This window comes from Impatiens glandulifera, chromosome 6 (genome assembly GCF_907164915.1).
Source record: "Impatiens glandulifera chromosome 6, dImpGla2.1, whole genome shotgun sequence".
Taxonomy (NCBI): Eukaryota; Viridiplantae; Streptophyta; class Magnoliopsida; order Ericales; family Balsaminaceae; genus Impatiens; species Impatiens glandulifera.
Genome location: NC_061867.1, coordinates 41,991,983 through 42,006,269, shown reverse-complemented (window position 1 = coordinate 42,006,269; position 14,287 = coordinate 41,991,983). Strand labels below are relative to the sequence as shown.

Genomic DNA, 14,287 nt, shown 5'->3' with positions numbered 1-14,287 from the left:
TATCTTCTTCTTTTCCGTTTCTTATCTTATTCACCTCACCTCTCTTATCATCTACATATCATTCCATCATCTAAACATCTATCTCTTCTTCAGTTCGTCTACATACTTATTTTTGTTAAATTTTACTATGTTAGAGAATATTAATTTGTCTTTTTTATAAAATGATAATTATAGAACATCTTTATTATATTTATATTTAAATTTATTTATATTCAACCGTTTAGGCACCGCATAAGCACTTGAGGCAGTAGGCAGTCACTTACCGCTCCGCCACCGCATACCGCCATTTAGAACACTGAGTAAAATATTTATTTATTTTGGTGGTCGTCTATAAAATTGTGTTCTTTGAAATAAACCACTTATACTTTATTCAAAAACTCAAATTTAAAATGCATTTACAATGTTACAATTCATCGACAACATTCATTATTACGGATAAACAAATAAATGAACCATAAGGTCGTTAAACAGATAAACAGTTATACAGATAAACAAATAACAAATAAAATTTAGAAAACAAAAATGTCCCGAAAATGTTAACTTTCGGGAACTTTCGGAGAAGATGTCCCGAAAATGTTCACTTTTGGGACAAAAACATCCCAAAAATTAAATTTTTGAGAGAAAACATCCCGAAAATAAAAAACTTTTGGGACAAAAATATCCTGAAAGATTCATTTCCTGGAAAAACATCCCGAAAATAAAAAAATTCGAGACAAAAATGTCCCGAAAATAAAAACTTGATTTATGTTGAAATACACTTATATTGGAATAACATAATTTTGGAATGATATAACTCTTTGTGTACGTTAGACTGATTGGGACGATTTTTTTTTAAATTGTGTATTTTTCTGAGATCTTAGGTGTCGAAATCTTCAAACTAAAAGTGTTTTGATGATTAATTTTATAATTTGTTTATATTTGAACATTTTACAATTAAGGAATGTTTTATAATTTAACAACCTGTGAAGAGTTTAAATTTTTTAATCACTTGATATTGTATTTTGAGAATTTTGAGAACTTTCGGGACAAAATTTGTTGGGAAAAATTAAGCAAATAATTAATTAACTAGAAGAAATTGTTGGAAAAATTAAGCAAAAAGTTAATTAAACGGATATTATGAAATATTAAACAACTGAGTTTTGATAATGTTTAAATATGAATTATGCTAAACTGTCTAATTGTTTATGTGTATGTGAAGGTGTATCAGACTTGGCTAATTTAGACGTGGTCTAAGCAGACTAATTACACGTGTAACGTAGTTAGACGTTGAAGTCTAACTTCATTAACCGGTAATCGCGAGACGATTTTTTTTTTCTTCAAAAGAAAATTAATTTTTTTTCGTTTCGCGATTGCCGGTTGCGTCTCGCAATTCGGATTGCGTTTTACGATTGTGGACTTTTCACACGACTCGCAACAAAGGCATTTTCGTCACAAATAAAATAAAATTGTCACCCACATATAAAATAAAAAAAATTAAATAAGCTGAACTTTAGGAACAACATTTCATCAAATTTCACTTTATTAAGAAAGTCATAAATATGATTTTTGGCCGAATTGAAATTGAATAGGAAAACATGGGATTCGAATTAGGGTTCATAAGAACGAACTAAATATCTACATCCACCAACGTCGGAAGTACGGAGGAGCGATCATAGAAATTCAGTATTAGCGAATAGGTAGAAACCTCAATTTGTCAAAAGAATGTCGTCCTTTCTCGATGATTTTCAAACGAGTAAGAGCATCATGCATTTCTCTATCTCAGTCATATGATTCAGATAGCTTCTTAATTTCCCTTGTAATTTAAGCGTAAAATGAGCTATAAATCATCTACTTCTTTGCGGTAAGAATCATGGTTGAAGAAGGTTTAGCGGGTCGTGAATACTTCCGGAGGAGCGGCTAGAAGATGATAACTATCTAATTCCACTTGCTTTATACTGTTCTCAACCCAAATTCTCAGCTGTTCTATGTTAGTATACAGAAGGAAAACTAAGTCTAATGCTATAGTTTTTTGTTGCATTTTAGCTTGAGGTTGAATAGCATTCTGGAATGATATTTGACTGTGTCCTTTTATCAGACAAAAATTGATGTTTTTTTGGTGTTATTTATGCTTTGGAATGCATAGTTGTCTGAATTTAATTGTTACTGTTGATAGATAGCTGAATTGTTTTGCCCTGCTATATAAATGGTTGATTTTTCAATGATTTACTAAGTTAATATTGTCTTCTATATAGGTTTGGAATCTCTACCCAATATTCTTCGGAGGAAATATGCTTTGCTCCGAGACCTGGATAAAAGTTTCGAAGGTATGCTTCACTCATTTCAATAGCTTATTTTTATTAATGGAATCATTTAGTGGTGATTATTTAGTATAATTCCTCACTGATTGCAGTTTGCTTGATGCATTTCATTGGGCGCATATTTTTATTAATCAAATAATGAAATTTCAAAACACCTGTTTCTGCTAATTACTGTTCACTTTATCCAATGCTTGGGTTTCGGTGTTCAGCTTAGAGAGTGCAAAATTCGACCGTCAACAGCTTATATAAATGTTGATTATCAAATCCACAACCCATATGCATCAGCTCATAGTGGTCATTCTTTTGCACTAATCAAACTTCTAGTCCAATAATTGGCTGACTAGCCCATATATGACTTGATCCATTAACGTATATGTGATGTTAGATATTTATGGTTTTCATTTATCTGTTAACTATTAGTAGCAAGCAACAGTTATGTGTGTTATGTGGACACATGGTGATTTTATATGTTATCAGTTTGCTCTCTGTATTACTCCTTTTCTCTCTCCATCCTCTTAATATTGCAGACACATTAAATTTTACTGTCGACATATTGTGGAAATATGGACAAAAGTCAATAAATCTCCCCTCAAAGAAACTTTGAAATCAAAGAACTCGGGAAACCCGAGATTCTTCCTATTTGGAGATCTGAGTTTGTTTAATCTAATTGTATTCATTACCTTATTTGAAGGAGGAATGTGTATGTACGAAAATACATTCAAATAATACATTAGAGTTGTCTGCTTCCAATCACTTTTCCTGGTCTTCATTCAGGGCAGGCTCTCATCCTCCCTAGGAAGATTCTACATGTACTTATCTGCTCTTTTGTACATTAATAGAAATCCAGCGGCAAAATGAAATAAGATGTGAACAGGAGACAGAGGAGCTTAAAGAAGGAATCAGGTCTGGTAAGATAATACCAGATGCGACAAATATCCGGTTCTCAGATGAGATAATTGAAGAACGAAAACATGCCCTCAGGATTGCTGATGAGAAAGTTGCCTTAGCTGTTCAAGCATATGATTTGGTACAATTTTTATTACCTTATTCTAGTCATTATTTTTTGTTTGTTTGAAAAGTTAACGCTTTTGTTAATTTTGAAATGGAAAAATTGCGATTTAAAGAATTCAAGCGAGAGAACAAAAAAATGAAAAGTAATAGAAAGGGGCAATGATCACTTCATAGTTCCAGGCAACATGCTTGGAATAGTGCAAAAATCTAATGTATGCTTCAATATTTCCACCATAGCTTGAACTATATAACCACACCATTTCTTTTGGTACATTTTTGGTTACCTTTTTCTTTTCAATATGTATTCGGGACAGACCCTTTTTTATTTTTGGTTTTCCTGCTCCTGAAGGATTTGTAATAGAGAATTTAACTTCCTTAAGGGTCTCTTTTCATAGTGGCATCTGCCTTTAAGCTGGTTATGCTCTGGTCATTACTGGTATAGGGACATGTGCACTAAGATTTTTTTCCTGTTGCACTTTAATGTCGAAAACATAAATACAACTTTTCCAAGCCTTCTACTTATTAGATAACATTGATTGAATCGATTGTATTAGGATGCTAAATCAAGGATTTATTTGCCGACTTGTTAATAGGCCTCGATCAAGAACTTAGATAGTAATAGTGTGTGGTCTTACTGTTTGATAGTTTGTTCTATTAGGCTGTTCAGATAATTTTATATTTTTTTTTCTCGAAAAAAGAGATAATTCTATGTTGTTATGGACTGATGCTTTCTCCCTATCATGTGCTTTTTGGTTTTAATTTTTTTCGTTACATGATACAATTAGTTCTAGATAACAGCTTAATGCCATGTCCCACTGGGTATATAAATGTCTATCCCTGGCTAACTGTATTTCGATCCTCATTTTGTAATAGGTGGATTCTCATATCCAACAACTTGATGAATATCTGAAGAATTTTGAGGAAGAGCTTCGGCGTGGTATGTTTTCCTCAATTTTCTTTCTTGTTGCAGTTTAATTCCTCTTTTTTTCTCAATCCTGTAGTCTCATCGTGAGATCTTCCTGGAATTTGATTCATTTTCTAAACGTTGCTTCATGACTTGTTGCAGAAAAAGAGAATGCTTCAGGTAGTCAAAACCCAGAAAGTGATGTTAAACCAGGAAGGGGAACTGAGAGTGGTAGAGGGGGACGCAAAAAGTAATTACTCTTCTGTACCCATTGGTTTTTATTCCTTTACTAAAAAACTTATTTATCTCATATGGATGATTTAGTTTTGTTTCTTTCTCCTTTATGTTACTGGTGTATCTATCCTTTTTCATCTGTGTTTTACCTTCCTGTTTTTTTTCCTTGGGACATTTAGCTCTGTAAGCCAGTGTCCAACTAGAACACCTTGTCTTTTTAACTTATGTTTTAAAATGGATGTCTGCTTTGTGTGAAATCCAAAACGACTTATAAGTCTATTCCTGAACATTACCTCACACCACTCACTGCTTCTTTTTGTATTAAGCCCATTTATCTAGTCATATTACAATTTAGTATTGTTTTTGTTTACTATCTTTTTCAGGAGAGTGAAGTGGCAAAATCATCTAAAAGAAGGACAATCTAGTGGGTAAGGAAACTAACTTATCCATAATGTGCAGTTACAAATATACAATATTGTCAAGTCCTTTTGATTGCAATTTTGGAAATGATGCAGTGCTCTATTTCCTTGTATCTATTGTAACATTATTTCCTTTTCAGTGGTATTCCACCTTACTGTGCTTATGTAATCCTCCATTCTTGGATTTTAGCTGCAATCCAAATTGATACATTTCCCTAAATGTTGTCATACATGGACATATCAAAAGTGACATTTATTACATGGCCCCATCAAATAGATGCAACGACCTGCTTAGTTTTTGAGTGTAGTTGTTCTTCTCTAGTGGAATGATGGTGTATATGGTGATAATAGGTGAAAACAAACTTGCAGGCAAAGGATGATGACATTGATACCACGATAACAAGTATATAAACTAGAGAAAAAAAAGATGAAGCCAACATAAGAAGGGAGTCTTAGATTGATAAGGGAGAGAGCCTAGACATTAACTATTCGATTCATAAGTCCATCTAAATGCTCCCTCACATTATATATGATTGTGGTCAAGTTTGACATGAATTATTTTTAACTTTGCTTTGAATGGTAGCAATTATTAATTTCTTATCCAATTCAACTTTTACATTGAATGTTGCCATTAAGGCTGCATTTTCCAAACATGACGAGCTTGTCATCTAATGTTGAGGCATAGGTTCTGCAACCTTCCATGTAATGTTGCCCATCTCAACTTTAATGTTCCATTAATATTCCTAAATAAAGGGCGGGCACTGAAAATGAAGTGGAATCCCTGTTCAAAATCCTTGTCCTATAATGCTCTACCTACCGACAAAGAAGTAAAACCTCCAAAATCATTCAATCCCCTTGAATGAATTTGAGCTTCTCTTTTCTACTTAGAATTCCGGAAGATCCTCTAGCCTACAACAAGCAATATGCCTTTCATTGGAATTTTCCACGTACTTTCCTTCTATGCTTGATTTGAGAGAATGAAATTGATTGATCATCCATTGCACCTTCTTCTAATTTTCTATCAACTATACCCATTAAGAAATAGAAAATTCCATTGGCTGCTGGAATTTCTCTATAATGGCTAAGTCCAAACATTTTAAAGTATGTTGCCGCCTCTTTCACCCTGTAATATCGTTGCGTCGATCTTCACAAGTGATTCCGGTGTTTTTTCAGCACTTCCTTTTCACTGCACTCTATTGAGAGCAAATATTTAAAGTCAATCTTTACATGTAAGTCCGGTCGTTTGGTTTCTAAGTCTCGTACTTGTACCTCCGTTCTTGAATTCTTGTTCGTAGCCCTTTTTGTACACCCATCCCCATTTGTTGTGCCTTATTTCCAAATCAGGCCGAATAAGCCGGCTAGATAAACACCATCTATCTTTAGAGGTTGTGCAATAGACACCATTTCCTTATCTTGTTCAACAAAACTTCTTCAACATTCAAAAATGGCTTCTCTTAGAGCAAAATATAACCGAACAGTTATATTTTCTTCATTAGCACATTCGTTTTGGGACCAAATGGATCTTCGCTTAAACAAGAATGAAGACATAATTTCGGATAAATACCGTCCTTGATGTGGCAATTCAATTAGCACGTTACGTCTCAAAATATTTATCTCAGTTTCAATTTCTTCCTCTTCTTTTTGTAGGCCTTCCTATGTATCTTCTTTGAAAGATGACACATCCGGTTGCTTCATGTTCACATCTCATTCTCTAGTGGATTGATAATTTTTTTCTTCTTACAATAAGCTGTTGTGTTTTTCCTTCTATCTCCTTCACTGGTTCGTTTAAATTTCTTATCTGCATTGTTTTCTTTTTTAGATTGAACATGTAATTTAGGCTTTTTGGACATGATCATAATGTTACCATCTCTGCTAGATGTTACCATCTCTGCTAGATGTTACCATCTCTGCTAGATGTTACGTGTTCTAGGACGAAAGCGTCTATGCATCAATCAAAGTCTATCCATTTCTGCTTGTGAATGTTTCTTCCATTTTTGTTTTTGAGTGCTGTTGTTTTTCACGAGTGGAATGATGGTGATAATAGGTTAAAGCAATCTCACAAGCAAGGATGATGTATCCTATACTACTTTAACAAGTATATACACTGGTGGGAAGAGATGAAACCAAGAGAAGAAGATGGGACTTAGATTGAATTTAGATGAGATTTGATCTTATCGGATCTAAACAATCTTGTTATTTTGAATATGAAGAGATAACGAAGCCATTGCAATTGCCGGAAAAACTAGGCCTACTAAAGGCACAAAAACAGAGGGGAGGTGAAACAATTAATGCCCCCTTTAGGTATTTCAATTCATATACCCATAAATAGTATTCCGCGTAGAAATATTATTCTTGCTTATATCATGATCCTCGACACAAAAGAAAAAGTTCAGGATTAACTAAATGTGGGAATATAGAAGTGCATTCAATTGTCAAAAAAGAGGGTTTAATTAAGTGTGATGAGATAGAGCGCGACCTTGATACGGAGCTGGAGCTGCTAATTATGAACATGATGTCGGAAATAGATTGATTTTACATCACCCTTCAATTTGAATTAGCAAAAGCAATGTCTCCTTGCATAATATGGACTCTAAACATTCATGATTTGGATGTGAATGAGTATAAGGGAGAGAGCCTAGACATGAACTATTCTGTTCTTAAGTTGAACTATCCACGATCTAGATATGACTTGGCCTAATTGATGTGAAGTTGGCATGAATTAATCTTAGCTTTTGCATTGAATGATAACAATTATTCTCACTTTTCCGATACAACTTTTGCATTCAATGTTGCTGTTTGATTGATTTACAAATCTGTTTGATTGATTTACAAATCAATTAGTCTAATTGATTGATTTGCTGCTGACTTTCTCAACATTCCATTCTTGGAATTATTTTTCATTCAGGATAATTCTACAGTTGCCAATAAGGCTCCATTTTCCAAACATGACGAGCTTGTCATTTAATGTTGAGCCATAGGTTTGGCAAACTTCCATTTAATGTTTCCCATCTCAACTTTAATGTTCCTTTGGCGAGCTCCGACAAGGACTTTGTGACTCTAAACATGAACTATTCGATTCATAACTCCAACTATCCGCTCCCTAACTCTATATATGACTTGGCCTAATTGCCGCCAACTTGTCGTGAATTAAAATTTGCTTTTTCATTGAATGGTAGCAACTATTCCTCTTTTTTCCAATATAACTTTTTCTTTGAATGTTACCATTAAGGTTCCATTTTCCAAACTGACGAGCTTGTTGTTTCATGTTTTGCAATCTTCTGTTTAATTGCCACTCAACTTTAATGTTACATTTAATGCTGTCTGAATAAAAGGCAGGAGCCGAAGAGAAAGTAGAACCCCCATTTCAAAAGCTTGGTGCCTATAATGCACTAACCCCGACAAAGTGGCAAAACTTCAAAAATCCATTAATCCTCGTATGAATTTTAGCTACTCTTTCATACTTCGTCCCAAAGACTCCAACGGACAAGAGAGATCTTTTCTTTTATCATCTTTTCCTCGTATTTTACTTCTATGATTGATTTGAAAGGATGAAATAGATTGATCATTCGATGCACCTTCTTTAAAGTTTTTGTTGACCATACCAACAAAAAAAATTGATAATAGGATCTCATGGCTCTATTTGAATTTCTCTGTAATGGCCAATTTCAAACAACTTGAAGTAAGTTTCTGCCTCCATGACCGCGGACAATCGTAATTCTTAGATCTTTTCCGGTGGTTTTGCTGCAAGTCTTTTAACAGCCCTTTTCTATTGTGAGTAACAACTTTGCGTCAATCTTCACAGGTATGCCCAGTGATTTTGTTGAAGGTATCGTACTCAGGACTTCATCCTCTAATCCCAACGCCAAGTCGATCTTCACATTTAAGGCTAGTGTTCTTTTTGGGGCCTTCGTTTGTAGCCTTTTACATCCCCATTCAATGTGCCTTCCTTCCACTTCGGGTCGAACAATCCGACTAGATAGCCTTATGTCGGGAGGTTGTTCAAGAGACACCATATCCTTTTCTTGTTTAGACATAAGGCGTAATTTCTTCTTAAACAAGAAAGAATTCGTAATTTCTTCTTGTAGGCCTTGCGATTTATCCTCTTTGAAAGAAGACACATCCGGATGATTCATGTTCATCTCATTTTCTCGTGGATAATTTTTTTTTCTTCCTATAATGAACTCTTCTGTTTTTTCTCTACCTCCAATCATTCTCAATTAACAACTTTTAGAGCTTGTTTTCTTGTTTCAGATTGAAGAAGTACAGGATTTTCAGAGAAGTTGATTAAGATTTGTTAATACTCTTGATGTTACACGTTCTAGGCTGAGAGTGTCTATGCACTTATCATAGTCCCGTGACTTCTAAATCATCGTTTTAGAGGATTGTTGCAACTTGTTTTCTATATATACCAGGAACGGAATTCATTTCTGTTTGTGGCAAATGGCAATGTTTCATGCATTTATTTTTGTTGCCTTGTTCTTCACCGGCAGAATGATGATGTGATATAGGTGAAAAATATTTGAGATGCAGATGATGATGCATCTTAAACCATTTGTAACAAGATTAGAAACTAGAGAGAAAAAATAAGGGTAGTTCAATGAAAATAGTCTTATTTAAGAGACTAAAGGTCTCATGTTTAATTTCCACTAAGAACGTCCTGATTGAAGTGTGGGGAAATAGTGGGGGTCGTCCTAGCTTTCTCTAAGGAATAAATCGTGGTTTTAAAACAAAAGAATAAAAGAAGAAGACGAGACTTAGATTGATAAGGTGGTAGAGAGCCTAAACATCAACTATTCAATTCATAACTCTAAGTATCTGCTCCAAGTTAGCTTATTCCATTATGCTATGTGTATTCCCACATTAGACCGCCTTTCCTGTGATCTCTTTAATGTACACTAATCATACATTCTGAAATGCAAAGATTTAACTCGATTTTATTTTCCAGGACTCGCCTCTCTGCAGCAAGTGCTTCAGCTGCAAATGTAGCAGGATCAACTCCAGCTCCGAGTATGGACCTGGATTTGCCTGTCGACCCCAATGAACCTACATACTGTTTGTGCAATCAAGTGAGCTATGGCGAGATGGTTGCATGTGACAATCCTGATGTGAGTATCATAAACAACTTCATAAATTTCTTTCTTATTTAATGCTGATTCTTTTTTTGGAAACACAAATTAAACAATATCAGCTCTAATTAAGACCTAATATCTGATCACTATTAATTGCATGACTGTTACTTAAAAAGTGTGTTAAGTATATATTTGCATGAGTAGCACATGGAAACCTAATTGGCAATAATGTCCATTCACTGTTCCCTATCTTAATCATTTTTTCTAGCCTTTACAACAACCCATATTAGGAAATTCAATTTAGACATATGTGCTAATAAACATAATTCAATTATAGATAATTTCTGTTTACAAATTCAATGGGTTAAAGAATCTAGCTAGGTCTATAATTAATACTAAAATATACCTAGACACGTTCTTCAAGAATCTGGATCTTCTATCAAGACTGAAATTGATTTCATTAGATCACTTTCTCGGTGTTATACATTCTGAATCTTCTTCACAACCGGTTTATTTCCTTGTGGTGGTTCTCCTCGGCGTCTTTTGATTAATAAAATTGAACATATTTAAAAATAAAATAAAGTTGCTCAAGTTAATACTGACCATAATGTGTACTGTTGTAAATTAGGTGTAATGGTAAATGAATATGATCTGATATTGCCTTTTTTTGATTCCTTAATTGGTTGTTTTTGTTGCAGTGCAAGATAGAATGGTTCCATTATGGTTGTGTTGGTCTTAAAGAACAGCCAAAGGGAAAGTGGTATTGCCCAGACTGCATTGGTTTGAAAAATCGACGAAAAACCAAATGATGGAATTTTATAAAATCTGTTGTTTTCTTGGATGGTTTATATTCTTACAATTTTACTTAGCATGAAAAGGGCTTTTACACATGTATGAAGAAACTATATGCCTAGTTTAACCATTGTATTCACATATCAACTGATGCACATTGAAAGATGATGAATAGTTTTTCATATACAGAAAGAAATGACATTGAATTGCAAACATGGTAGTGTTTTTCTTGGGTTACATTTCATCATAAAAGAATCTCATGGGATCATTGACAAAAAGCAGGTCAGCCTATTTTGAGGCTAATTTCTTTTAAATATAGTGTTGGGAAGTGCATTCATATTATATGCTTCATCTCCATTTCATCTGTCCAAATAGTAGTGTTCAATAATAATGCCTTTGCCTTTTTTTTTTTTCCTTGTTTTGACTTCTGTTGATGCTAAGAAGCAATTTTCATTTGCTACAAAAAAAAATGTAAGCAGATTTATTTCTACCAAATGGCAACTCATTAGTGAATAAGAGTCATTTAAACCCACTTAAAAGTTTATGCCTTTTGCTTTTTTATAATCCATTCTCTTTTTTTTTTTTGATTAGGGCTGGAGTTTTATGGAAAATTCTTCTCTTAACAAAAAAAAAATTCTAGTTATTTTCTTAGAATGTTAAGTAGACTTTTTTTTCAATTGAACTGATAATTCCCTTTTTTTTTTTTTTAGTAGAGTTCACACAAGGGAGAGGAATGATTACACTTCTACTTGTTTTTGGAATTTTTATTTGTTTTTTTAGCGAAAAAATTTGTTTATTTGTGTTTTTAACTGGTTTAATTATTAAAATATTTTTTAGTATTAAAAATTTAATAAAAATAAATTAAAGGTATTTTAGTATTTTAGTTAATTAAAAGAGCGATTTGATATGTAAAATGATTGTGATAAAAATAAAAAATTTAGAAAACTGGATAAAACTTTTAAACTCCTACAACAATCAACAGAAAACGAGCTCTTAGAATAGGCCAAACCCTCTATAGAAGTTTCAATCGACTATCTTATGAAAACAAGAATGAACTAATTATCTTAGCAATCTACAACACAAGCTTCTCACATTTCTTCTCCAAACTAAATGATATGGACCCAAACTCACACAATTCCTTCCCAAGTTAGAAGAACGAGCTCAAGTATTATTTTGATAACCAAGTTTCCATTCCATTTATGTTGTCAAATATTACATGTTTTTGAATATTGTGAAGTTAACATATTGACATAAAGTTGCTTGAATTTAAGTACGAGACTCACCTAAAATAAAATATCTTGATTGAAGTGTGTGACGATGAGAAGTTATGCGGATAGATTTAACTAAATTAAATATTTAATTTATTTGTGAGAGAATTTAAAATTATGATTAGCAGAGATGTCTATGTACTCATCTTCTATTTCTTTAGAATAAAAGATTATGTAATCTTACCTTCATGTAAAAATGTGATGGATCTTCCAATTGATGAGTACGTCAAATTAGTTTCTCTCTCTATTGATGGGGACGCAAAAAGGAAATTGATCGTACCTCAAATGGGGACCGTACTGTTACAAAATAACCATAACGTTAATTATTTTGGTTTAAATATTTTTAATTTAGCCCCCTCATAAAATTAGAAATTTCACTTAAATCTCTTCACTTTATATTCATGACAAATACACCCATAAGCTTATAAATTTGGTTTCACATTAGATCACATCATTTTGACTTATATAAAAAATGACATTTGCATATTTATTTATTATTATAATGATCCATAAATTTCAACAATCTCCCACTGAGTCACGCATGTACAAAAATAAATGTGTCAACCATAATGCGCTCAAAATTTTGTGTCGTCTCAATCATATGCTGTATAAACAATTTATCAATTAATTATATCAATATAGGACCAAAGAGCTCGTCGTTGTATTTAATCACAATCAGACCTAACTAGGGATGACAATGAGGCGGTTCGGGGCGGGAAATGCATTTACCATCCCGTCCCATTTTTAATTCGGGGATTTTTTAATACCATCCCCGCCCCGTTCGGTTTTATTCGATTTCGGGGAAATCCCCGCAGGACACCGTTAATAAAATATTTATAAAAAATTATACAAAAAAATCCGAAACAAAGAAAAATCTTTTTCAGTTGCCTTATATAGAAAATTCTATATTTTATCTTTCTCAGTTTCTATTGTAACAAACCGATTGACCACTCTCATAAAGTCAAAGAAAATAAAACACATGATTGGGCCTCATAGTTTTAGTTCTTCATCTCACGCTTTTTACGAGATTCGAGAGTAATGTGAGTTAACGATGCGTGTGGGTTCTCAGTGATCGTGTGTTTTTTTTTATTGTTTTTACGTTACAATATGGCTAAAATCTGACTATATATTTTAATGTTTTTTTTTTTGAATTTTATGTTAGTTGAGAAATAAATGGAGAGAATAGGAGATAATAATTAAGAGAAGAATAGAAACATGATAAATCTGATCGAATTGTCTACTTTATTGGTGCCGTGAAGATAAGATTGAATGTATCTAGCGAAGAATCAGCGATATGGTAGGTGTCTTGTATCTTCCAATATAACATGAAACGTGTCTTAATTACCCAACAATTTTTTTGTTTTAAATAATTTAAATGTGAAAATTCAAATTCATAACTTTAAATATATAAGTTCTCACATTGAGATATAATTAATCTCCAAAACATTTTTTCTTCTTCTCGTGAAATTGTAAGCATGCAGAAACATTAATATATTATTAACTCATGTTTAATTTATTCTTGTCAAGAAATACCTTCCATTCAATGTATAGATCCGCAGTCTTAATCAATAACATTTTTTTTTATCCATTTATATAGATAGATATAAATCTTTGTGGGCCTGATCATGTGTTAGTGGTTAATCCAACTTGACATAAGTGGGAATCTACTAGATAAGTTTCAACATGTATGTTTATAGTAACATCACATGTTTCTCAAATATGATCTAATTTTCTTCTCTTAGTAATCTATATTCAGGGGCGGGCGGTTCACCGAGGTCCTGAGTAAGGCAACCAATGCACTTGCATAGGCCCCTTATTTTTATAGGGCCCCATTTTTTTATATTTAATAATATTACAGTATTAATATTATTTTTCCTCTTTTTTTTCATTTAATATTAAATATATATTATAAAAACAATTTTTTTTTATCTCATTTTTAGTCTCATAGTATAATATATTAATTATTTATATTTATATTTTATTAATTAAAATTAAAAAAATATTATTATTTTAGGAATCCAAAAATTTAAATTTGCATGAGGCCCCCAAATCTCAGGGCTTCTCAAGGTCAGCCCTGTCTATATCTAAATTGAATTGATAAGATTGTTATTCAATCACACTAACATGCAAAACTTGCGGTCAATTACATCAAAATGAAGGCAAATAAATTAACAATTTTGTTCAATATTAGAACTAGGAATGACATCGGGTATCTCGATCAGGAGTCGTCCCCGATCGGGTGAATTAAGAATAAAAAATATTAAGGTGGAAGTCGGGTCGCCTGTCAAGTACA

The 14,287-nt window shown here is 32.9% G+C and overlaps 1 protein-coding gene across 1 annotated transcript; it reads left to right on the top strand.

Moving 5' to 3' along the window:
* Positions 1-1,575: 1,575 nt before the first annotated feature.
* On the top strand, positions 1,576-10,963 carry LOC124942861 (PHD finger protein ING1). Its single transcript, XM_047483430.1, has 8 exons — positions 1,576-1,732; positions 2,232-2,303; positions 3,137-3,324; positions 4,182-4,245; positions 4,375-4,462; positions 4,830-4,874; positions 9,811-9,970; positions 10,633-10,963. The coding sequence occupies exons 1-8, from the start codon at positions 1,702-1,704 to the stop codon at positions 10,741-10,743; spliced, it is 759 nt and encodes a 252-aa protein (XP_047339386.1). The 5' UTR covers positions 1,576-1,701; the 3' UTR covers positions 10,744-10,963.
* Positions 10,964-14,287: the final 3,324 nt, after the last annotated feature.